At 44.6% G+C, this 26,586-nt stretch overlaps 2 protein-coding genes across 4 annotated transcripts in view; one reads left to right on the top strand and one right to left on the bottom strand.

Annotated features, from left to right (window-relative positions):
* The window catches only part of LOC135376524 (zinc finger protein 883-like), a 61,922-nt gene that overhangs the window by 17,262 nt on the left and 18,074 nt on the right, over positions 1-26,586 (top strand). The gene's annotated exons all lie outside the window — the stretch shown is intronic.
* Positions 44-26,586, bottom strand: LOC135376523 (uncharacterized). 3 transcript variants are annotated; one of them, XM_064609037.1, is made up of 14 exons: positions 26,499-26,586; positions 25,162-25,302; positions 24,950-25,043; positions 24,048-24,149; positions 22,807-22,944; positions 22,277-22,378; positions 19,428-19,565; positions 18,839-18,940; positions 16,940-17,077; positions 11,434-11,535; positions 10,955-11,092; positions 10,206-10,310; positions 8,439-8,576; positions 44-6,552 (listed from the first exon to the last, which is right to left on the bottom strand). In XM_064609037.1, exons 4-14 carry the CDS (start codon positions 24,142-24,144, stop codon positions 773-775), a joined length of 6,978 nt encoding a protein of 2,325 aa, XP_064465107.1. In that variant the 5' UTR covers positions 24,145-24,149; positions 24,950-25,043; positions 25,162-25,302; positions 26,499-26,586; the 3' UTR covers positions 44-772. The 3 variants fall into 3 exon arrangements, with proteins under 3 accessions (XP_064465107.1, XP_064465109.1, XP_064465108.1); XM_064609039.1 differs by having other exon boundaries at positions 22,277-22,372; XM_064609038.1 differs by having other exon boundaries at positions 24,950-25,040.

Below are 26,586 nucleotides of genomic sequence, written 5' to 3'. Positions count from 1 at the left end.
TGCATCTCTTGATGACATCTAAGTGGACACATTACTTCCAAGGACAACTGCATCTAATCATTTAATCGCACGTACACAAATCCAATTTGTAACAGGCATATTTGAGTTAGTCGAGGTTCCTTTACACGAACCTTGATTACTTCAAAGTAATATGTTCCGTAATCTGTAACGATAACTGGAAAAGCAATTTGGAACCCTTACATTTATTAGGTGGTAATAAAAGTACGGCTGTATCGCACATGTGTTTCGCTCGACAATATTTACTTTACACAACTCTGCAGCGAAGTGAGCGAGAGTTCCAAAATAATTTGAATTAAACCTTCTCCAATGTGCGAAAAACACTTTTGTTCATTTACATTTGACATTTGGGTATATACATTTGACACCAAACATAATCGCACGCAGCCGTATTCTAATACTGTGGCATATCATAGCTAAGCATATTACTAACACATTAGGAATAGACACATTTTTTACACATTTTCAAATCACCTTATGAACCTACTACGGAATGGTACTTTGTAACATAAGGAACAAGAAGAAACAAAATGCGTTAGTCATAATCACAATCACAAAAAATCAGAAAAGTGATCTTTTTTCTTTCATTTTGACACTGGATGAATATTTGTGCTTTCTCGGATGAAGGCAAGGACTCAGTATACTGCTGTTGATACCTCTATTAAAACTTCCATATCGTCTTCAGAGCTCGTGTCCATTGACAGCTCAGTGCCACTTGGTATGCTTAACCACAACCGTTGCCAACAATTCAGCATCATGAATGGAAGTCACTCAAGCGAGTCCATTTCTGAAGGAAGCTAACCAATTCGGGATCTTCGCTACTTCGGAGGGCTCCTTGTAATAGTTCGTTGCATTCATCGTCCTTAGCAGAAACATTTGTATGAGGAAGCAAGAGAGGAACATATTTCAGGAGTAGTGATATCACAGTCTCTGTTGGACGCCAGAATGAATCACTCTCTACATAATACTCTCGAATGCAGCTGAGTGTTTCACAGAAACGCTCATCTACTGCACTGACATCTGAGTGGAGAACCATCAGTTTCAGACAAGGCATAGCTTCCATACTCGTATCGTCCTTACAAGATGACAGCGGGTGAATAGTCAATAAACTCGCTGCGTCATAATCACAACAATATGGCAATAATGTCACCAGCTCTTCTCTCATATAATCTTTTGCACACATTCGCATTGGTGAATCGCCTATCAAATTAGGACAGTTTATAAGAGAGTGAGGGATGAGACATCTCAGAATATTCATGTTGCTACTTTCAGCGGAAACAGCGCAGCACGTGAAACCCCAAGTATCGCGCATATTAGGGAAGGAGTGGGGAAGAAGGAAGTTCACGATATCAACTTCATCACTTTCACAGGCCCAGTGAAGAGGTGTCCATCCATGATTGTCACGGAAACTCATTCTAGAGCGGAGTAATAATAACTTTACAACGTCCAGGTGTCCATTTGAGGCGCACACATGCATGGGCGTTTTTTGATCCACATTGATCACGTCCACTGATGTATAAAGAGGAATGAGAAGCTTCACCACATTTGTGTGTCCGTTCCTCGCGCTCAAGTGCAATGCAGTGTTCTCTTCTTCATCTGTAAAGCACACGGATGAAGGGGAGAGGTGAATCTTAACAGCTTCCACATTTCCTTCCTCTGCTTCTATGAGCAACTTCGTATTGCCATCGTCGTCGACCATTTCCGCGTTGACATCGTGAATATGGGGATCATCGATGTTATTCATGTGCGACCATCTTCGATATAAGGTAACAATGTCGTCATTTCCTACGCTACACTCTACATAATCCTGCTCAGTGAGATTTAAATGCGGCAGTAACATCTTCATGTAATTAATATAATTAACTTCTATTTTACGTAGCTTCTCCTGCTCAGTGAGATTTAAAGGCGGCACTAACATCTTCATGTAATTAATATAATTAACTTGTATTTTACGTAGCTTCTCCCTAGCCACATCATGTAGCAGTTTACTGCCATAACGATCACCAGTGATGACATCTAAATGGAGGAAGAGAAGTTTCAGACACCAAATTTCTTCTTGGAAATCCTCGTTCACGTCCACATATCTTCTGTTGATCCTCTGTGCATGCCTAGGGTCACTGTGTCGCAAATAAGGCCATCGAGTTTGCATCACTTTCCTTACACCACGTCTCGCCCAGACGTACAACGGTGACGAGCCGAACATTTGAGGTGAGTTCACGATCGAGTGTGGGATGAGACAGCTCACAGTGTTGGACTCCAAACTCTTCTCAGATCTCAAACAAGTCCAAGCAACGTCTAAGCATGATTCTCCTCTGTTGTTAAGCATGTGCGCATTTGCGTGAGGAAGAAGAAACGTCACAGCTTCAGGGGAAAGATAGTAAGTAGCCACATGAAGCGTTGTGTTCAGTCTCACGTGATGTGAGTCATATATCCGAGTGCGAAGGAGTAACAACTTCATGGCCTCCAAATAATCTCTCTTTGCACATATATCCATAGGAGTTTGTTGATAATAATCGAGAACATTCACTGAGGGATAAAGAGGAAGAAGTAGCTTCACCATCTCTGCATCTTTAGCCAAGTGCAAAGGAGTTCGAAAGTATTTATTTCTTTCGTTAATGGATATACGTGCGAGGTAAAACTGTGTTGTCTCCAGATTTCCCTCATTCGCGCTATTGTGCAACATTGTGTCTCCATCCTTGTCACGAAGTCCCATATCGCAGTAAGGAAGGAGCATTTTGCAAACAACCTCCGACTTTGCGTAAAAAGGGGCAGTTTTATAGTCACAGTCCTCAAAGTCATCAAGGTTTCCAATTACCGAAGGCTCTGCAGAACATCTCAAGCTTCGTTTCTTGCGTGATTCTAATTGGTCCATGATGTCTTTGTGCAGATCTACTGTACTCTCTTTCGGGGACACATAGCTCAGATACACGTCTAAAACGCCTCGCAGGTCGTGTATCAGAGCCGTGAATATTGCTCGTCCGAGAAAATGTCTCTTTTGCTTGAAGGTTTCACACCTGCGCAGATTTTGGGTAGAACGTTTCACTGCTTCCTCACTGCATCGAGCGCATAATACGTCGAGTCTCTCTTGCACAGGTGAAGCCTCAGTCCGAGAAGGTTCCCACCACATCCCATAGAATTTTTCCTTCCATGGAGAACAGAGCTCCACGTACTCGAATGGTGACATTTGAAACAAATCATTCTTGATTAGTTCGTCATCCATTGGAAGCATCTTCAATGTTGCTTCATCAGAATGCAGAGCTGCTACGTGCAATGGCGTCCTTTTGAGCTCATCCACCTTCAACATGTCCTCTCTTTGAATACCGACTTGCTCAACATATGAATCATCATTGTTCATCACGGCAGAGTGAAGTGGATAGGACGCCGACGCCAGTTCATCGAACAACATCATTACAGCCCCGTAGTCTTCTTTACCATACAATGCGACGACGTTTTCCCTAAACCTGGATTTTTTTCTTCCTTTTGCCCTTTCCAACAGGTAGTGAGCTGCGAAAAATTCAGCGAAGGTCTTATGAACGAACTCGGGAATTCCTCCATCGTTAATTCTATTCACAAAACCTTCTTTGAAAGAATCAACGTCGGTGATGAAACTTCCTTCGGGATCGAACTCCTCTAATTCGTCTTCATTCAATAAGTTCTTCAATATATCCTGAGGAAATATACACTTCATAGCCAGGAGACCATGGTTTACGTAGAACGGAGACTTCGTGTCATGGTTGTCCCCTCGCACAGCACTTCGGGAGATGTCTTCCTTCACCTTCTCTTTACGGTGCACAAGATGCTTGTACTCGACAAACATCTTGTAGATGTGTACAGTGTATATACTGCTCCCACCGGAAATGTCAACAATATTAAGGAGCGAAGAGTAATCGTCAGACTTTGTAATTTCCCCGCTCTCCATCTGAGCCATCATATGAAGTAGGAGAGGGGTTTCTAGGATTGTCTTGTTTTTCTTCTTCAATGTCCCATACAGTTGCTCGAATTTTTGCAGAAATGCCTCATTGCTGGTGGCTGGAGTTTCTCTTTGGGCCCTATATCTTGTGAGGAATTCATTCTGGTTTTCATCAGAAAAAGGAATGAGGTCATATGACACAGTGTGCAAGGTATCTTGTACATGGGGTTTACACACGGTGCGAGTAAAAAGGTACACCTTGTAAACTTTTTTGTTAGCAAGAAACAGTATAAGGCCCAGCACACACTTGCGGCATTCGTCGTTGACTTCATCGAAGCCATCCAACATGACGACGACCTCGAAAGGGCTACCATTCTTCAAGCTTTCTTCGAAGAAAGCGAACTCCAGACCATCCTTTCGTACTTGGCACAGATCCGCTAGATATCCCAGACTAGGCGACGCAGTTTTCACTAATGCCATTCTCTGAGGAAGGTCGACATAGAGCACCCACCTCTTCTTGTCTTGAGTTTTCAACTCTGTGCACAACCGAGATGCCAGCATACTCTTTCCCATACCTGGTGCAGCAGAGACTATGACAACCTTATCGTTTACGTTCAACAACGCGTCCTCAGTGTAATTCTCACTTCCAGTCATTAGAAGGTGACTGAGACGACCATTTGATTTGGCCCACAAGAATCTTGTACGAGATTCGTCGAACTTTAGCAGGTGCACTACTTTGTTTCGGAAATGACCATCTTCCAGGAGAGCTGCGTAGTCACGTTGCTCTTGCAGGAGTACGAATTTCTCGAACTTCCTTAATTCCTCCTTGGGTTTTGGCTCGCAACCGCGAGGTAGAAGTGTTGCGACCTGATTGTGTGGACAGCCCAGAAGTGCGAAAGCCTCATTGTCGTCGTCTAGATCGCATAGTCTCAAGTTAATTTCCACGGCTCTTCTGAACTCTCTTTCCACGTAATAGTTCTGAACACGCTCTTCCAGTTCATGAAGAGGAGGTCCCAGGTCAATGTTCCCCGACTCACATAGCTTTAGGAAAACCGCAGTGTCTACGCAGCGTAAGAAGGTATCTATATTCGTTGCGTCCGAAAATGTAGAAACGTCTTGGCCCTGAAGTCTTACGCGGGAATTTTCGAAAACTCCTTTTTTGCAGCTATACGTGACATGTGCAAAGCTTGCTTCGTCGATGCTGTGAACTTTGTGCCTCTCGCCAAAGAATGCATCTTGTTGCACTTTTGTCATCAAGCAGTCTTTGCCACTGTCTTCCACGAGCAAGATGACTTTTGATCCAGTGACACAAGAGACTTCACTGAGAAGTTTAATCATCTTTCGGACGCCTTCATTTTGTTGGACCGTTACAAGCGCAAAAGCATATTTGTAGTCTAGTAACACATCCTCCAGTGCGGATTCCAGCTGTTTTGCATCGAAAAACATGTACGGAAGTCCCGCAGATTGCACAGCGTTGTGAACCATTATTTCGAGAAGCCTCAGTTCTGGGCTCGTAACTACGTGAAGAAACGAGTTCTCCCAGACACTGTTCTTCGGTTGGTTCTCGAATTTGATGTTGAGTTTGCCAATGTTGAAAGCTTTGTTGAGTCTCGCGTTTTCCTTTTCTATCATTGTCGCATCTATGGACGGGATTCCATTTTGAATGTATTTCTGCATGTCCGGTATGACAGTATCCTCGAAAAACTTTCGTAATTCTGGTACCTCTTTTTCGAGAACCGTATTTCCATGATCGCTGCCATATTGAGTTAGTATGTGTGGGATACGAACAATCGCTTCTTGTTCTTCATTTTTCATCAAAGCTAGTCGTATCAAGAGATCCACATCGTTTTCTCTTCGTTTTATGTCATCCAGAATGGCTCTGTATCTCCGTTTCATTTCGGTATCTTCGCGGAAATATGGCTTGCCGTCATTTTTATACACCAGATGAAGTGCCAAATGACAGGATTCGTGAATAAACGTGCCCCGGACTTCGGCTTCCGTTGCTCCGCCTCCGATAGAAATTCTTTGCTTTTCATAATCAGCAAGTCCGAGGACGCGGCTGCCGCTGCACCCCGTGATCCCCTGAACGTCTTCACTGTTGTAGTCGAATAGTATATCCAGATGCGGTGCTGTGGCAACAACTTTCAATATTTCCTCGTTTAATTGGTCGGTTGAAAGTTCCCTGAACATCTTCTCCAATCGCTCGTCGAAGTCATCACATCCGACGTGGCTCTTCGATTTGCTTTTCAAGTAATAGATGTAGGATTCTTTGCATTCTTTGGTGTAGTATCGTTGCCGTCGAATTTCAGCTCGATAAACGCGTGACAGATGTTGATAATACGATGATTCTTTCTTGTTGTTGAGTCCACATCCACGCGAGACTAAGAGGCCATGTATACGGATGGCTTTCTTTTTAACAGCTCTGTAACGAGCTGATTTTTCTTTAACAGGGTCCAACCACAGTTTCAAAGCAGGTGCAGCATCCAGGCACTTTAGAACACGAGCCTCGTCTTCCTCCGCAATGGCTTCGTGCATTTCCTTCCTGAGGTCTTCCCACTGTGGTGACCTTTCCATGTTGAGATCAAATTGAGATGTCGAAGCCATGTCCTTGGAGCGAGAAATTCCTGTAATTTTAACGAGTAATTTAGGAACGTTAGTAACACTATTTGGAATACAAGAAACAGGTCAAGTGCGGTAATTTGTTTGGACCGCGACTCGTTTTACGGTGCTTGCGCCGCGAAGCAACAGTGGCTACAGGGACTCTTGTTTTTTGCTCTGGGATCACGTTGCGTAATAAAAGCAGCAATGATATGTCGTCGCTGCTGTGTTTTAGTTTGTTGTCTAGTGCCTTTGAGTTTTCAGTGTTTATCGGTACCTCTGCTTGCTTCGTTAATTGACTCTCGAGACCACGACGGTCATTTCACGGGAACAGGTTTGTTTCAGCGGACACATGAGTGGAGACAGTGGGGTGGAAGTGTGTGGCTTCCTTATAGCCGTCGACCGTATCATATCCTTGCAAGAAGACAGAGGTAGAAAACAAGTAGACACAGAAGAAGTAGACAAGTAGACAAATGCGAGTAAGAGTAGATACAAACAAGCAACGAAGCATTAGTACACTTACTGCGAGGAAAACACAGAACCGGAATAACGAGAAAAAATACACATGGACGTCTCGTGGATAGGGAATGCCATGTATGTAACGTGAATTTCTTAATGAAAAAATAGGAGCATGGGAACAGCACGAGGAAGCCAATATGGACGATCAAAGATTGAAACGCATTGTGAAGCAAAAATAATATTCTGATAAAAGATCGGTACAAATGATTAATGAACTCAGAGCAATGCTAGAACAGAATACGAGTGTAGCAACAGAAGTTTTCAAGTATGTGCGCGGTCCGCGCCCTCTGTTGGTCTTTCTCTCTCCCCGCGTCTCTGTGTCGCTGCATCGCTGAGCACTGCCTCCGAAAACTCGCATCCAAGCACTTCATAGTTCATACGGATATCAGGCTTACGGGCTTGTATTCTGAGAAACACAAATCCTGCACCTTCGATAATGAGGCGTGCACTGCACTCGCGAATACGGCCACGAACTCGCTTGGGTGTTTGCTTGCCTTTTCGGTAGACGGCGTTCTAGTCGAGTAAGGGTTGTTGCGTCTGAGTAGACCGCGGAATCGGCATCATTTGCTTGGCAAGCAATTTTTGAAATGCAATTGCTGAAAAAGCAGGAGGATTTGCAGCAGAGACTTTAGGCATCTGAAGCGTCCAAGTTACAAGCTTTGACGAAAGCACAGAGGTTCTACATGTGTGCCATTTACTTTACAGCTCCTTTTTAGAAAACGCAAAGACCGATGTAATGTCTTCACGGTGAGTCTGGCATGTAGTGCCGCCAAGTTGCTTCTTTCTCATCTTGCTCATCACCTGCCTTACTAGAAATTTATGCACGCTGGCCCAATGGGCTGCCTATCAGCGAATATGCGACCGTTGACTGTGATCAGGGATAGCCTCCTTGACAGCAATTAGGGAAATTAGAAATGAAACGAAGAAAGAAAACAACGCACGAGAGATGCTAGTTGGAAGCCTAGCAGGGGATCTGCCAATCAACAAACAAGCTCTGGAGGAAAATATATTTGGCATTGTGTAATGCATAGACCCACTTCAGTCTGTAATCAAGAGGGCGCGCCCACTCACGCGCATAGAGTAGACGTCGCTGGTAGAGAAAATGGTGTCGGAAACCGCACGATGTATGCGACGTATTTGTCCATTCTGTACCGCGAAGGACATGCAGTGGCTACACCACTTTGCGGCATGCCCTTAATAGTGACCGAAAACACATAATTACTGATCGCGCGGTTTTAGTCCACCAAGCACGACAGCAGCGCCGCCGCATCACCATGACGTCAAGCACTGAAGCGAGTCTATATAGAATAATAACGTGGAGTGTGCGAGTGTGTGTAACACCATGTGAGAGAAAATGAAACCCTTCCCCCAGATTTGGTGTCCTTTCTGTTACCTGTGGGCCCCGTCCATTCTTCGAGTACCTTCTTGAGTTTCTTTACATGAAACGGCTTCCCGGCCATGTCTACCCGGTTGATGACCTCGTGGAACTCTTCGTCAGTCAAGTTGCGAAGCTCCTGCACACTGTCCATGCCTAAGGGAAATTTCAGCACTGGGGTTAAAATCGTCTGAGGCTTTATGAACACAGTTTATACGAATGCGTTGCAGGAGGTTGTTATACCCACTTTCGTACATGTTACAGAAAAAATGGAGTGATCTAAAATCTTTCGGCATACATAGGGTACAATTTGAGAAGAAAGATGCGCTAACAGTTCCTTACTCTCTCTAGGTGGAATATCGCTAAGTTGGCTCAACTATAAAGTCTTATATCACCAAACTGACCAACAGCACACATTTACGTAGAATGTTGCATTCTGAAGGTCATTTTACGAAGGTCAGTAACAATTTGCAGTCCTAGGGAATAAACGTCGGGGTTAGGGCACCAAAATGGGGAGGGAATAGCAGTCTAAGGGACTATAAGGACCCGCTATTGATCTCCGTTCCACTCCTTTTTCCCCCTTGAGTGTACTAGTCATATGATCATCAGTCACTAGTCATGATCATTAGTTATGATCGCTTTCCACGCCGAGACTGGGAGGTGACACGGGTTCGAATCCTGTCACCGGCTGTGCTGTCTGAGGTTTTCCCTGGGTTTTCCCAAGACTCAGCCCAACGTTCCCCACAGTTCCCCCTGAAGTCAGCCCAGGACGCACATTAACCCTCCTGTCCCCAACTCCTTCCTGCTGTCCTCTCTCCATCTGTCCACGTCTGTACACCACTTATAGCCACAGTTGCTTCGCGGCGCTAACACGGAATTTAAAAAAAAACTTTCTGTCTGGGCTTGACGCCGTGGTACAGCACGGTAAATGAATGTGAAGCCAGCAAAGTTTAATAATGTTTAAACGGTAATCTGGTGGCGAAACCTTACCTACAGATTATTTTATCTTTTTCGCACGTTAGGACTATTTATAAATTACGTGACCTCAAATGATTAACATTTCGTCGTAAGATACTGCATGATGTCTTAGCTTCTTCCACGAATAAGCCTCAATTCGGTAAAAGTGTGTACAAGTTCACTCTTCCAGACGTTGCCGGTGTGGTCACATTCTTCCTCTTTGTCCACGCTGGCAACCTTAGTCAGCTGGTCTCTCGCCCATCCTCCCCTCTCCACAGAAAACTGCTTGGTCCCTGGCCACATCCGCAGCCCAACAACGCTCTGCCCTCCAAGCTCTCTGCACCTTTCTGGACACCATAGGACTTCGATCCTTATACTCAAGGGGCTCATTATTTCATTTCCCACATCTCCACCAGGTAGAGTATGTGACGTGGCGATGGAACTCCCCATTCATCATCTTAAAATAAAGTTCCTGATGTTGTGGGAGTATCCGTTACTCGAAAAATACCAAGACTCATATTCTGGAATATGTACCCAGTGAAAGGACTCATCATCATTACCCATAAGGATTCCCGTATTTCCCTTCTGACTGACTCATGCGGTTGTTCCATGGCATGAGGCGACAGAGTGCGTTTTGGCTCGAACGGAAAGACAGGGATGAAAGATGAAAGTCACTGAAAAGGTTAGCTAGCTGTAGGGATCGAACCCACACCTTCTTATCTCTTGGAAAGACAGGGTTTTCAGTATGCACTTACCATAGCCTGCACAGACCAACAACCGCCCTGTGTGTTGTGTGCTGTGCAAGCTGTGCTAATCGTTTGGACTCACCGATTTCCTCAAATTTCTCGCAGTAAGAGAGGAGACCCGCTTGTTCAAGGAGGTGGTGAATCTCCGATAGTCTCGGTTTCTTTGCCGGAACGGGGGTCATTGTGGCTGAAAAAAAAAATAAGCGATTGGTTGGCACGCTGGAATAAAATGATATTTGAACTCGTATCTGCGTTATATGCTTTACATACATTGTGTATGCATTGGAACGGCATCTCACAGGAAAATGTATAGCACCAGCGCATGCAAACGGCAATAACAAAGACACTTCCTACGCTGCATTGTGCGTGTATTAACATAATAACCATTCAATACGGAATACACCTGCGTCCAGTACCCTATGAGACGCAAAACACGACCATCTTTAGGGCCCATTTAAATTATATACGGTGGCTATTATGTGGCACATAAGTACAAACACAGCAGTGGATTGTTGATCTACGTATCTAAACGGGTTGCGAGACCTCGATAGACGTTATTAGTTTGCACTGTGGACACGACGTTCTACACAGCGTGTAAATTGAGAAAAAAAAACTGAACGGCGTATTAGGGTATAGGCGTGTCCATCGTGCGGTCCATACGCCCGTTCGTTCTTTCAGTCTATGTCGTTAGTCAGTAGGACACTAGGTGCATTGCGGAGATTTAAAAAATAGTTGGTGAGCGTGTAAATTCATTATGTTCCGCGCAGGAATGCCAAGGTGAAGTCTACGAGGTCCGAGCGCTGTGCCTCAGTGCAGTGGTGTGTAGCTCACCTGGGTGTCCTGTCCACTGTTCCAGTTCATTCTGGAACCTCATCAGTTGAAAAGGAAATCCGGACATGCCAACAAGATCCATGAACTCCTGGAACTCTTCTGCCGTCGAGTCAAAAAGCTGCTGGACATTGTCTACGCCTAGGGTCAAGTTCAACACTTAAGTTAAACACGTTCGAAGTCTCATGAAGACGATTTACTAAATGCACTGTAGACCACGCAAGGTACTCTCTAAGGTACTCTCTAAGAGTGAGAGAAATTGCCCTTTTTATTCATTTATTTATTTTTATTATTATTCGCGCCATTTCAAATCCGAGGCACTTGGCCGCAGTATACCACCGATCCACCGAGGCTGACTTCAGAAAAATCGTTCAGCGAGCATGCCGAGAAATAGTGACCTTAAAACAAAACACTTTAAAAAAACAACCGAAGTACCAGTGAGGTCGCTATATTTGGTGACACGAAGACGCATTCTGGCTCACCTTTCTCGATGAACTTGTCGTAGTAGGCGAGGAGATCCGCTCGCTGAAGCAGTTCGTGAACTTCACGCTCCGACTCGTTTGAAGGAATGGACGTCATTACGGCTGCAAAGGAAGTTCAGTGTAGGCGATACAGACACATATGTCTGAGTAGTGAGATTTTAAATTTTCAGCTAAGATAAGATAAAATCGACCCGCTAGCATAAAGGAATACGTAAGCTATACTGGACCAGAAAGGGGAAGGACATAATTAGAAGGGGATGTAACACTCGACCCCCTGTTACGCGGTTCATATTTCAGCGAAGGTTCTCCCGTACGATGAGGGCCTGTATACCGAGTTTCACAACAAAGGGTAAGAGACGCGTATTACATCGTTTTTGCGAATCCCGGAACGCAGCTGGCTCAGATTAAATGCTGGAGACACGTCAGTCAAGAGGGTTTATGAGTCATCGTGCATATCTCTCGCGGCTGACGTCCACGTCCTTAAGGGAACCAGACCTGTAGCAACCTACGGCCATCGCGCTGTTCATTGACAAGATAATGAAACCATAGGAGGGGATGAGGATTTTGCTCCCCTGACATGAGAAATGGACGAGGAAACATCTGGGGCCACCGTTTCACTTACTTTATTACCTTCACTGTATTTCGTTTGCAAGCTCCAGAGAAGCACTCGGTCATAAATGACACAATGACTGATGTAACTGGAGCCCACCTGACAAGGGAGTCGTGCGTATAGGTTTGAGACACAGGACTGCAACACCCTTGGTACCTCTCTACGTGATCGGCTCTCAACACCCTTTGCCGTTCATCCAGGCGCTATCCCCTGGGACCCCTACTCATATTAACCCCAAAGCAATACGCGCATAAGTTCAGAGGTATCTTATTGCTTCTTTCGAGTTTCTTGAGGCTGTATATTGCATCTCGCGAGCGACCCTACCGCTAGCAGCGATAAGACACGCGCATCTAGAAACTGCCATGACATACACTTGGTGCGTCCCTGACGAGGGAGATGTCCTGCAAATGATACACTACACAAGTGTCGACCGCAAGTGAGTGCCACGTGGCGTCCTTCCCCCATTTCAATTCCCAAATTTCCCCTCGAAAGTTCAGAATCCCTGTTGAGGCACATGCCTTTAATAACCTGAACCTGAACGTGCTCCGAAGGGTCCGTAACATCTTTTGTGGATCGCAGATTTTTCGTGAGATCGACTGGAATAATTAGAGGCATAACAGCGGAAATTGAAGTAAAGGAAACATAAAGCAAAATACAACTGATTTACAGTGCTACGTAACACCTTGCTACTATGTATCAGGGTGTCCACGCTAAGTGTGAACAGAGTTTTTAAAAATATATCAATGACTTTTTCCGAGATGAAATCAATTTCAATATAGCATATGCTGAAGGGCACTCCCTAGGGGGGCATTGACAGACTCCTAAGGCAATGTCTTAATTAACTTTCAATAATTAACTTTTTCATTATAAAAGTTACAAAGTTGTCCCAATGAGAACATCTGTTCCTTTCGGCCACCTGATATCGTAGCCATTTTCAGAACAAAAATCCGTTCGATAGATCGCCCGCAAAAAATTCGTGAAGGAACGCCATTTTTTTCTTTATTTTGTTCATTGCGCTTCCTAGAAGACGCGTATTTCCTTCATCCCCAAAGGGAGAGGGGTAAGGAGCACAGTGCCGCCTCATGCGTCGAAGATGAGCTTTAAGGCTACGGTCCCACTCATCACCCGAAAAGTGTCATTTTCACTCAAAGGTTACACGGCTTCTCGGCAACTTCGTGAAATATGTTGGTACCGTTGGAAAGCTTGTTCTTTGTGCAAGCTAAGCCAAGAACTCGTTTTTTTATGTGATGATCAGCTGTGGCGTTATAAAGCGAGAAGGACGACCATATCTTCCATTTTTGGTGTTTTTCAATCAAGGATGATGCGAACACGAAAAGAGATAGCGCTGTCAATATTTTTTCAAAGTGACGTTGCACAGTATACAAAGGATAGTCAAGAACTTTTTTTCTCGCGTAAAGCGTCATTAATTGATTATTGCCTATCAAATTTAAGAAAAAAAACGCTACTTTTACACTTGCCATAAAAAGCTATTCTGTACTTATTCTCGGCTGAAAATATGATCAGCGGGCAGGTAATTATCAGCAGGAGTGATGTCCAAAGTTTTATCGCAAATGAAAGAATAATAAATAAACTAGCGTGGTTCAAAATCGCACACAGAAATGCAGAAAATATGGTGACAAGCGCCACCTGCCGTACGCGTTTGAAACCAGCGGCAGCTTCGCGTTGCAAGAGGTTGCCGAGAGATGGCACGGGTTCCTATGTGCTGATCACGTAGCGGTTCTCTGTTCTCTGACCTCCCTGACTTACGAAACGTTGGCCCCGTGCGTGATTCCGTATACGCAGGTTCCTGCCGCGTGTATTTTTGTTGATCGTACGGTTATATTGTGTCCGTTTGGCTGAATTTCGTGCTGAGGAGTTGCATTATTCTCCATTATGCTGGTCGCCAATCGTCCTTTTGTAGTACTGCAGGGCTGCACATTGGCACGTGTGGGCACGTTGTCCTCATGTGATTTCTTTATTCATATGTGTTGAAGTCAGGAGTTAAGAGCACCGGACCAACCGCATGGAGCCAGTTTGGCTTAGATCAGCCAGTTACCCACACACTGCAAGCAAACACCACTGAGCATTCACACTGGAATGGTGGAGCAGATGCTCTTGGTCGAAGTTCGGCCTTTGTCACGTTATGCGCACCATTTCGTCGTGTATTCGATCACTCGGGATTGTAATCAGACTACCTAGAAAATCACTCTCTCGCAAAAGCAACATATTTCGTTGCTGCCATCTTTCCCGCATATTTCGTGTTTCTGTTCGTGCTTCCGGATTACTGTTCGAGCTAAATTTAGATAGCAAAGAAGAGCGTTTACTATTATTATTTTTGGTGTGTGTTGTTGTTGTTGTTCTACCCTGACAATTACGTCCCCCGCGGGGTGCAGGTTTGATAGGTATTTTCTCAGTCCTATTTTAGGCCCCCTTACTTTTCTGTTGAAATTATTCCTGTACTGTGTGAGAAATTTTCTACCTTTACGAATAACTGGACTCGAAATGTGGTACGTTACCAGATAAAGATGGAACGCGTTACTTTCGTCGTTACAGCCCACGTGATCAGAACAGTGCCCGTCGCGACGTCGTTGTGTACGATATAACCAGGTCACGCCGGAGCAAGGATGATCAAACAGCATCGAGAAATACACTCAAAGCAAAGATATTCGCACTGGAATGGCGGGAGAGAGGCTCTTGGCGGAACTTTAGACTATGCAAAACGGAGTAATCACTTCGTCGTGTAACTGATCACTCAAAATTATATTCATTTTACCTAGAAAAATTACTTGCTCGCAGAAGACTGATTGAAGTCAAATTCACTAAACGAGTAATCGATCTTCACGTGTTACGTACAACTCGGTGATGACGTTGTCCGCTCCACTGAGGTAAATGTTGCAGCTTTCACAGAGGCATAATTCCATCTGAAACATGCCTACCTCATGCTACTTTCGAAAATAAAGATACGGTTCGAGGCAAATTTCACCAGCGTTCCAATTCGAGAAGCGACATGAGAAGTGCGGCAGACACCGCGTTCAGGGGTGCGTGCAAAATCTCGCCCTTGGAGTATGGAGCCAGTATGCCATTTCCGTGACTGCTCGGTTCCATAGGGTAATTTTATAAATAATTTAAAGCTGAAATAATAGAAATAAAGGTGAAAACACATAAACAAGCAACTTCACAGCAAAAAGCTGTTGACTACAATGCCTTTTTTATTATGATTGTTTCGTCATCTTGCATTTGAGAGGAATTCATTTTTTTGCACACTGTACGTCACATGGCATGGACGCTGCAGGCAGCACCATACATAGGACGGTGTGAATGTTTGGGTTTTTGAGCACGGAAGCGAGTAATCGTATATCCTATTCCATTTCCTAATCAAATATGGAATTCAATCTTCGAATTCCAAATCGAATTGATGCGTCTACTAAATTGACAAACTGTACAGTCATGGGCCTCCCGAGATGTGATACCGCTAGATATATTGAAATATATTTTTGCCTGTCAATTTTGTTACTTTCCCCCCGCATTTTATTTCCCTCTTTACACATCACACCTCTCGTCATCTCACAAAGCGATAACACGAATCGCAGCCAAATATATATAAAAAAAAAGTTATCTTCACCTACTAGTCACGGCCGCTACTATGCGGAATACGGACAGGTTACATAGCGTATAATTGTCGACTTCCCTATTTTACTTCGGTTATGCCATTCCTTTGATTCTTATCATTTTGTGTGCGTACTGTGAGTTGAACTTCTAGTTTCAACAGAAGTGGTAATTTCATAATTCATTTCAAGAAATCCTGTTTCTGTAAGCTGTATTGAGATAAAACTGCTACCGATCGGCACGTGAACAGACTCTTCACAGCTGACTGCAATTATTTAGTATTTGCGTCCATTTTTTATGACGGTTGTTTGACCATTTTGCGTTTGAGATATATATTTTTTTATATCTCAAATATATTATATTTTGCACAGTCTTCGTCACACGCTACGCGCGCGGCAGCTGCCCCCGTGCTACTCAAACCACGAAAGCACCAAAAATCAACTCGCCGTCTTGCACGACAGTTTCAGAAGACTTTTACGAGACAATGCTCCCTTCTACACAAGTATAAACACCGGGTACGGTGGCATACAGAAGAGACTCAAGGTCAAAGGGTCCAGTCGGAAGAATCGCGCGCGGTTCTCCCTAACGGGGTCATCCACGGAAACCGCGACGGTGGCGCCCCGCCGTAGCAAGTCCGTAAGTAAATTCAAGATGGCTACCGTGAGACCGTAGCCTTAACTTGCGGAAAGAAAACAAAAACAAATGTATCGGGTGACTCTATCGGAACTGGCCTTATCTTGGGTTGCATTTTCTGTTTCCGTTTAATCTTTTTCCAGGACGCGAGAGGCGATAGTGTGCTCTTTCTCCCTCTCACATTGGGGGTGAAAGAAAGACGCGTCTTCTAAGAAGCGCAATGAACAAAATAAAGAAAAAAATGGCGTTCCTTCGCGAATTTTTTGCGGGCCATCTATCGAACGGATTTTTGTTCTGAAAATGGCTACGATATCAGGTGACCGAAAGGAACAGCTTTGTAGCTTTTATAATTAAAAAGTTAATTAATGAAAGTTAATTAAGACATTGCCTTTGGACTTTGCTAATGCCCTGCTAGGGAGTGCCCTTTAGCATATGCTATATTGCAATTGATTTCATCTTGGAAAAAGTGTTATATATATTTTTAAAAAATCTGTTCACACTCAGCCTATGACCTGGGAATCAAAAAACACCGCACGTATACAACCGAATTCCTTTTTGCCAATACGGACCGTCGTGTATGAATACTACCATGGAGTGCCACCAGCATGTACACGAAAAGTGAGTCGTTTTACCAGAACCTGGAATTTCTCCAATTACCTGCATTTCTTGACCACTGTTTGAGTACGTTCTTCAATCTTTTCACGTGAAGGGGCTTTCTGGCCATGCCTAGGTGCTCGGTAAGTGTCTGGAACTCTTCGTCCGTTGAGTCACAAAGCTGCTGCACATTGTCTTCGCCTGAGAACAAATCCAATACCGCGGTTAAACATCTGTAACGTGTCCTCAGACCAGTGTTGTACCCGTTACCGCAATATGGTATCGCGATACCGATACTCGTTACTTGAGTAAAAAGTATCGAAATACCGATATCGATACCTTATTTTTAATGTAACGGAGTACCGCTACCGTTACTAAAAAAAGTAACGCGATACTTTGGGCGATACTTTTGTTTGAAATACGGAGATGATGCAACATAGAAATATCGCTTATGTGAACAGTTTTGCAGTGAAAAGACAACATATTTCATATGTAGCTCGGAAACGTTATGCTTGACTTTTATCGATAGCTGGTTCTTGAAATCGTCTTCTGCCATCCTTGCAAGCCGTGGTCTCTCCGGCAGCTGACAGAGGCCGGTGTGACAATTACGTTAGTGTCAGGGCCACACATACCATGGAGTCCAATGACCAAGGATTCCAAGGAACCCTCTCCGAAGTTAACACTGCCACAGTGTATATGTGAGCGTGACTCAGTGCGACACGGCAGCTTAGCAGTGGAATCCAGAGCGCACTGTCAATGTCTTGTCCTCTGTTCGTTGACCTCAACTCTTTTGTTGAGCTCAGGGCGGTTATTTCCTTCAGTTTCAAAGAAAACCGGTGAACACCTGTTCGGTATAATTCCATAATTCCGGTTACGGAGCACGTAGGCATGTCCACAAGCTTCCTGTCGAGGTCTAGGCGGACCACTGACAATTAATAAGAGTGAGAAATATGGTCGGTGAAGAAAGGGTGGGGCACTAAAATGTATCGGTATCGGTAACGATACAGAGATCGCGTTACCATAAATTTGTAACGGAAATACTTTTCCGATACCTAATTAAGAAAGTATCGCGATACGCACCTCCGATACCGAAAAAGTATCGATTACTGTAACGGCGTTACTTGTAACAGCGATACGTACAACACTGCCTCAGACACATTAGACACATCCCTAACGCAGAAGACCCTACCTGACCTGGAATACGAATTTTTGCCTTTGTCTCGCATTAAATAGTTTCATGATGACTTATACTATAGGGATCGTTAACCTCTGCAATCCCAATGACCGCATTTTCAGTCTTTTTTCGTTCTTTCTCTCCAGGGGATGCAGCAAACATTTAAACCCATCCTAAAATAAGCATTCTTAAATTAACTCTTAGAATGGCAAGAGAAACCATACAAGGGAGTACGAAACGACAGGACTAAACTTTTTTTTTTCCGTGTTCCCCTCCGCTGGCGATTTTAGAGTTTCAACACAACCAGCCCATCACTTAACATCTTCAGTCTTAGCTCAGCATTCCGAAATTATCAATCTGTCAAAGGAGATTTATTCGTAATAATAATTGTAACTGTATAGACAGCTAGCCTTTTTAATGTTTAGTTGCATCCACACGGCTATATGGTAAAAGTACGTATATGAAAAACACCCCGAGGGCCCGTTTTGGCTGGGGGCGTCCACCCACCATGCCGCGCCCTCTGCCAATTAGCGAAGCGAAGAATTTTTGTGGCGCGCTCACACAGGTCTACGAGCTGAAATTTAGCGCTTCTTCAGCGCAGGAAGAAGACCTAGCATTCGGGACAGCGTTAGGTGACGGCTTAACTCTCTTTATCTTACCGCTCTCTTTTCTCTCATGTTTCGCCTTTCACCATCACCGGCCCCACAGATACACACGCTTTTTCAAATGCAACAACCTTTCTGAATCCCGCTAGTATTCGATACACACAGACACACTTTTTAACTCACCTAGTTCGATGAACTCGTCGTGGTAGGAGAGAAGATCCGCTAGTCGAAGTAATTCGTGAAGTTCCCCTTCTGATTCGTCGGCCGCACTGGACGTCACCGTGACTGTAAAGCAATGTCGACTGTTAAGCCATCGATCGACATCCACGCAAAATCCTTATTGAAATCTTCATTGTAAGATAACGTGAAACTCCTGTCACTATCTTTATTTAACGATGCTCAGAGATAAGACTGCAGAGTGATTGATGTGGCGACAGCGCGTGTGAGAATCGAGTCAGTTGTGGGTACGTTGTCGGTACCTCTATCTCTCAATTCTACATTTCTATGCAATCATGCATGCGGAATTCCGGTACCCCCAAATGACCTATGTGATCATCTGCTGCAATTTCAAATGTTCTTCCATGCATTTAGATCTTAGATCGACGGAGATTGCAGAAAATAGGTCGTCAACTGCTTGGCTCGTAATATTGGATTTCTGAACCAACGAAGAAAGCCTTCCCGGCATTCAAGGTGCCATTATACACTGGTACCGAAAGCTTATACGGGATACAAGAAGATGGAGTCCTTTCTCCCCATTTGGTTCTTCATTTACCTGACTGTCCTGTCCACTGGCCCAGTGCTTTCTTGAGTCTCTTGACGTGAAATGGCTTTCTGGCCATATCAACGAGGTCAATCACTTCCTGGAAATCGTTCCCCACGGAGTCACGAAGCTGCTGAACATTGTCCCCGCCTAAAGACAATTCCAAAACTGAGGTTAAGGTTCCAAGACACGTGACTCCGTGCATTATAGAAGTAACACTAAAACAAACTGAAAGGGCGGCTACGGGTGGATAGTAGACGTTGAATGGTGAGTGAACCCTAGAAATATCCGGAAGAGTAGCGCCGACTGCGATACATGGCGATGACCGCGCTACAAAATGAGACCCGCGTACAACGTTTTCTCGACGGAAAGACACAGAGTTCCGCGGTGGTGACGCCAGCCTGTCAGAAAACCGCTTAGCCCACCTGCACACCGTGATTTCTCGACGGTTCCTTGGCCAGCGTCGGCGATGCTTGGCCTTCGGTGCCGCTCACGGCGTTCTTAGTCGCGAGAGTAGAAGTACAGGCCCCGCAAAAGTTTACGGAAAACGCCACCGGTATATTTCCACCTCGGTGCGACACCCTAGCGGCAAGCGGAAGTGGGATTGTTCACTCGTTCAGAGGGGGAGAGGAGTGTGACGGCAGCGACACCAATTCAAACCATGTTTGGAGCAGGGGCGGATCCCCAGGATTTTCCCCAGGGAAGGGGGTCCCTATGGACAAGTGCCACGTGCATGCTGACCCAAGCAGCACGATGTACTGAAAGTCGAGTGCAATAGGGGTGGCCGGTATGTGTTTCATCAATGTTCTTTAGTTTCACAAGCCTGTTCAAGGCCTTCCACCTACCCGTCCACCCCTATTGCACCCGACTTTCAGTGCATTGTGCTGCTTGGGGATATGGGATATATTCATATTCTGGGATTGAGGGCAGGTCTGAACGCCTGCCCCCCTCCCCCCCCCAGATCTCCACCTGGTTTGAGCACATTAAAGCCATAACGAAACTCTCGCAATGTGTTGCTACCAGGGAACTCCCTCACATCTCTGAAAGAATAAACGGGCCAGTTTCTGCTCGCTGGTAGGCTGTCGCGCACAGGAGAAAATACACCTGCTGCTTGTTCCTTAAATATTTGTCGGGTCTTTACATAGAAGATCAACAACTGAAACGTGGCTATCTCCGAAAAAAAAGGAAAAACTTCATTTGAGAGTGTCGACAAAACACCTGTTGTCATCACAACTCCATGGGAAAGAAATATCCACAAGAACAGGAAGACAAACAGGGCTCAAAATCCGCTACGAATACTTTATCTGGCATCAATTGGGTCAGGTTCAGGTAAGGAGACTGGAAATATACAGGATGTTTCCTATAGAGTGCCTATAAACTATATAAAATAACCTAGACACTGTACAAGGATGCAGCTTATTGCATTGGTGTTTGCGGCACTTTTTTCACGAGGAAGACACCAGTTTTTTTTTCAGTTTTTTTTTCACCAGTCAAATTTCAACAGCATTAAATTGAGTTTTTAAAGTTGATCTCGCAAATCTGCCGAGTCAACCTCACGTTTTTCCAATGCAAATGGAAAGCGCATGTTCGATTTACCCCGAAACATAGCTGAGGCATCCAGCACCACCGCGGGAACACATTAAAAAAATGCAAAAAGCACCGTTTTGGGACTCGGCAAGAAGAGATATGCGTGGAACGACAGGAAGCGTCAGGGGAAGCTGAAGGCGTGACGCAGCAAATTTTGTGCGGCGAGGGACTGTGAAGGGGGTGGAGCAACGACGGCCCATATAGCGCTGAACTACTCGCGCCCAGCAACTTGGGAGTCCCAAAACGGCGCCTTTTTGCATGTCTTTTTTTTTTGTTCTTTTTTTTTCATGTGTTCCCGCTGTGGTGCTGGACGCCTTCAGTGATGTTTCGCGGTAAATCGAACATGCGCATTCCATTTCCGTTGGAAAAACGTGGGGTTAACTCGGTAAATTAGCGAGATCAATTTTAAAAATTCAATTTATCGCGGTTGAAATACGACAAAATCAGTCTTCCCTGGCGAAAAAAGTGCCGCCAAGACGAATGCAGCGAGCGACATCCTCGTAAATTTTTAAAAATATAATTTAGGGACACGTTACACCAAACATCCTGTATAACGTGTTTCATGTATAGACAGTAGTATGCGAAAGCAGTCCTCCCAATTTGTGGAACTGTACGGCTTTCAAAACTAGAGGGAAGTAACCGTTGCGACCATCGTGGTGTTCTGTAAGTAGGACGACCTTTTTGGTTCCTTCCATAGATGGAAATCTTCCTTTCTCAATTAAGCATCTTAACTCTGTTGCTTATTTCGTCGGTACTCCAATTTGGTGGCCCTCTCCTGTAGCGCTAGTGCTGTGCGCACTGTGTTTGAATTGCACCAATTCAAACGCTGACTTTCATATGAGAGCAACTTCTTTTCGAATTTTAGCGCCCCTTTATAGAAGCAATCGAGCAACATTTGACGTCGCTCGAAATCCTGCTTCGTCTGTTAAGCTGTCCACCAGGAGTCACTATTCAGAATGCAAGTCGGCCTTTACAGTGAGAACGTGACAATCGTGTTCTGTGTCGCCATTATTACACCAGACGCAACGCTAACGGTGACGACATGTCGCGCGGCGTCTCCTACGAACCAGGTGGGAGTCAGAATACGTATTGCGTGCTAAGCGGATTTCCTTTTTCTTAAATTTATCCCGTATCTTTCTCTTCTCCAAACAGGCTTAATTGATCGCGGGTACGCTCTGAATCATGCGGCACCGTCTCTTGTCCGTAGTTGTACACGCACGACTAGCTTCCGTTAGTAATCCGTGTATGCATCGACACGGCCAATTCTGACTCACCTATCTCCATGAACTTGTCGTGGTAGGAGAGAAGATCCGCTCCTCGAAGTAGCTTGTGAAGCTCCCCTTCTGCTCCATCCGCTGGGGTGGACGTTGCTGCAACTGTCGTTTTTATTCTTAGATTCAGACGCACTTTTTCATTGTCGGAAACGACTGAAGGGCCAATGTGGCGGTAACGTAACTGTCGGTTGAGTAAGTTCTTTAGAGAGGAATGCAGCCGCTTGCAATTCTACCTAACTATCCTCCACTTCTGCCAAGTTATGCATATACGGAGAGCAGGGCGTTCTCGCAGAAGCCTATGCAATCGTTGCTTCCTTATAGGAGGTTCGTGAACGCAATTAGAAACATTTGAAAGACTTACGGAGATTGCAGAAAATAGCTTGTTAACTGATCTGCTTGAGAGGCCGGACTTTGAGGCCAAGTTCAATGAAACGCCGGCTTTTTGTACGGCCATCATATGTATCGCGCACGCACGCCAGCACGCGGTACGTAAGATCCAGCCCCTTCTCCCAATTTGGTTTTCCATTTACCTGTGTCTGGTTTCCACTCTGCCAGTGCTTTCTTGAACCTCTTGACGTGAGGTGGCTTTCTGGCCATATCTACCATGTTGATCAACTCCTCGATATCTTGATCACTGGAGTCACGAAGCTGCTGCACATTGTCCCCGCCTAAGGGCAAATCCGTAAGTGAGGTTAGGGTGGACAGATGCCTTATCAAGACAAGTAACTCCATGCGTTGTAGAGGTACCAGTGTCATTGTTTGCAGCCTTCGTCTTCGATATGAAAGATTATTTATCTGAACCCGTATTTTTTCTTTCTCTTTTTTTTTTTTTTTTTGTGGACGGAACAGTCGCCTTGCGTTTTGTCAATGCACTAACATGTGGATCCGTACTCCAAAGTGCATAGTATCGAGGTAATTATGTATATTTCAACAGATTTTCCTCTCATTCCTAGTCTTTAGATCACGAGGCGACCACCGTTATGCCTGAGAATATGCAGAGCGTCCTGTAAAGTTGCTGCTCTTAGTAATATAAAGTACTTGTTCTCAGGACTTGAGGCTTCTGTTGTAGGGTGTTTCATCTAACATGAAAAAAAAATCGTACGAAAAATATATTTCCCCAAATGTTACGGGATCAACGCTATTTATATCTGGGGAGATTTTTTTCGGGACTTCTGAGAGTGTGCGAGTTTTTAAATCCCGTTTATTTAATATGTAAGCTGTTTTCGGGAGGGAAACTTCACCAATGAAGCTATAAAGCGGTGCAGAAAATTACACCATCGATCTTATGCACGCGCTTCAGGACCCGAAAACCCATTTAAGCGAGTCTTCGGTTCTAAGGTGAAAGTTGTCGTTGAAACATATTTCTGCAAACGGAATTACGTCAATGTAAACACATCCCTCAGTGTAGGCAACCTTGGCACGCGATATTTTGTACTTGGACCTTTGCCTCTTCGCGATCGTAGAAAGGAAATAGGCGTTCTAGTAACTTCGGGGTTTGCCTCGAAAGGGAACTCTGGTCAAGAAGTACCTTATCATTCATCCTATACTGAGAGTTACTCAACCTTCGCTAAACCTCATCGCACGGGACAGCGTATTTGGCTACAGTCTCAGAGGAGGACGTGACCGACTCCTGCTCGCATGGTACAGGGTTTCGAACCCATGACCTCGGCAGCGGTCACTCCCGACCTGAATGGGCGCTGCGTGGTTGACGACGAAAGTGTCACGTCCCTGATTGACATGCCCGGTGATATGAAGTTCCGTTTTGGCTCACCTATCTCGACGAATTTGTCGTAGTAGGAGAGAAGGACTGCTCGTTCAAGGAGTTTGTGAAGCTCCAGCGCTGATTTATGTATCCCAACGGTCGTCATCGTCTCTGTAAAGCAGGAGGGTTTTTCAGAGTGTGGTTCACACACGGGAAACATAGCGATTCAGAAGATCGCATATCTGAGGTAAGATGAGCATTGCAAATGATGAAGCCGTCTGGAGTTAATCTATAGAAGAAAACGAGTCTTTGTACTGCCTATACTGCGTTATGTACGCACTAGTGTGTTACACTATATATTTACGTTTGTTATGTATCTCTCTTTCCATCAAGTTGTAAAAAATAATAACAATATGAAAGTAAAAGTAATTGCGCGTGGAAAATTCGCACTGAGAATATCGCAACTAAACCAGCCATCACTGAAGACACCTTCGAAGACGTGTTTGCATCTATTTCCGGTAAGGTCACGTGCTTGCGAAAACCAATCAGCGTGGCCGAAGCTCTCACTTCCCAGATGGCAGGGATCGAAACAGTTTGCTGAAGATGACGCGAATAAACATATTCGAACATCTCTCAGAATATTATGTCAAACAACCAGTCACATAACCGAAGTAACTTGAAATAAACGATTTGCGAGTAACATATCCAACGAGTAAAATATTTTCCGCTTGGATTCGTAAAAAATAAAGAAAACTACTACATGAATGACTATCATCTGATGAGGCCTATTTACTTCACATCTGGAGTCCAGACAGTCCCTTTAAGGAATCTGTTCTATGTTCAAAATGTTTATCTAGCGTCAAATTATACGCAACAGATTCCAGCATACGCGTTTTTACTTTTCTTTTTTCCGTTTTTTTTTTTTGTCAGTCGGTCGTTTCTGGTAAGTGGGAGGCTCTGACGGGACTTACCTTATTGCGCGTTACAACCGTGTGCAAGAAGGTGACCTCCCTGGGAGCCCTCGCTGTGATGGCACGTGTTGACGGGTGGCTGATCGAATACCTGCTACGGTAAAAAAAGAAAACGTCAAGGCAATGCGGGCTATAGTCCCCGTCAACTATGTTATCTGGCTGAATGCAATATCACACAATGGAGCGTATAATAGTATTCGAGTCTTACAAACCTTTTTCTTCAGTACTTCTTTCAAGCCCCAGGTAGATCACGTGTCCTTTGTCTTTGTACCCTGCGCTCATCGTGCCCTGGCTCCGCCGAACACTTCAGTTACGATCGTCGTCGATGTTCCCACGCCGGACCCGTGGCCCACCTGCAATGTGCGATGTGACTTACGAGACATTCTCATGGTGATCTTGCATGGTGTCGTCACAAGTGTGGTGTAAACTGTGTTGTCTCACATTCCATACAGGGCTTGCTGCATGCTTTCTAACAACGATTGGCGTTCATAAATCCATGCTCGTCACTGCGTTGTGTTGAAGATCGCCTCCACAACGTATTCATAAAGTGTCCGTAGTCTGACTTTTAGATGGCATGTCAGTAATGTCATTCAGGGTTAGTTTCACCTACAGCAGGGCCCTACTGGTTTAACATAACAAAAAAAAAATTATTTTCTGTCGAATAGAGGACCATCAAGGGGAGCTATAGGTTTCAAAACTGCACAAATATAAAAATGTGTATTATAATATGTATCAATTAAGCTAGAAGGGGAAAAGATTATATATTACAACGTCTATGTGCCCTATGTGAGCTAGTCACATCACGGTGACTAGGAAAGAGATAATTATCTCTTTCCTAGGCTCGAGAGGGTACTTCATGTGATGCCTTCATGGGTTCTTATCGTCTTATCAGTTGTTTTTCTGCCTGCGGACCACCCAAGGCGACCTTTCCTAGCGAGGACATCATTAAATTTACACTTTATATAACAAACTATGAGCAAAAGTCGCCAGCAATTGTTCAGAAAGACACCACCAGACACGAGAAGGGATGGCGCAGTGAGATTGTTTCCCACTGCGGATGCAACAAATCGTGTTGAGACGACACGGTGACAATGATGGGCGAAGTACGCAGTTATTTAGGGATGGTAGCATTAATGACGAGCGTTCCAATTAACCGCAACACAACCACCGAGAAAGAAAAAAAAAAGGCAGACGGCACAAATAGGTGGGAATTCTGAGCGATCATCGGTGATAGTGACGCTTTATATTAATCGAAGGAGAAGCAAGGGCGCGCTTCGGTGATGCTTGGGGAATTTAACGAACCACCTTTCCGGATGCAGCGTACGTTATTTACTGTGACGATACAGATTAATAGATAATGAGTCGCAGAGGAGTAGCAGGATAAGCAAAGACAGACGCAAGAAAATCCCGCTTCTAAAAATACGCTATACAGTTAATAAAAAACAATTTACCAACACAGTGAGAACAGTAAAAATAATCGCAACCACACAGTGAAATGCTACAACGCAGCATAAATAAAATTGAAATATATACGTATTGGGGACCTCACCTCACTTTAGACTTCCAGTGATGTTCACTTGAAGAGTTGGAGATCCATCGATCACCTGGCGGAGTCTGAAGCGACGCATATGGGAAAC

The sequence above is a fragment of the Ornithodoros turicata genome, unplaced genomic scaffold (assembly GCF_037126465.1).
Source record: "Ornithodoros turicata isolate Travis unplaced genomic scaffold, ASM3712646v1 ctg00001142.1, whole genome shotgun sequence".
NCBI classification, from domain to species: domain Eukaryota; kingdom Metazoa; phylum Arthropoda; class Arachnida; order Ixodida; family Argasidae; genus Ornithodoros; species Ornithodoros turicata.
This window is presented reverse-complemented; position numbering and strand designations above follow the sequence as displayed.

What these genes read in the sequence shown, in the direction of transcription:
- LOC135376523 (XM_064609037.1), bottom strand. Translation starts at nt 24,144, where the DNA reads ATGACGACCGTTGGGATACATAAATCAGCGCTGGAGCTTCACAAACTC. An exon ending in CCAGTGGACAGGACAGTCAG is followed by an intron (nt 18,941 to 19,427) that starts GTAAATGAAGAA and finishes ATTGCTTTACAG; the next exon opens with TCACGGTGACGTCCAGTGCG. An exon ending in CGAGAAATTTGAGGAAATCG is followed by an intron (nt 8,577 to 10,205) that starts GTGAGTCCAAAC and finishes AATTTCCCTTAG; the next exon opens with GCATGGACAGTGTGCAGGAG.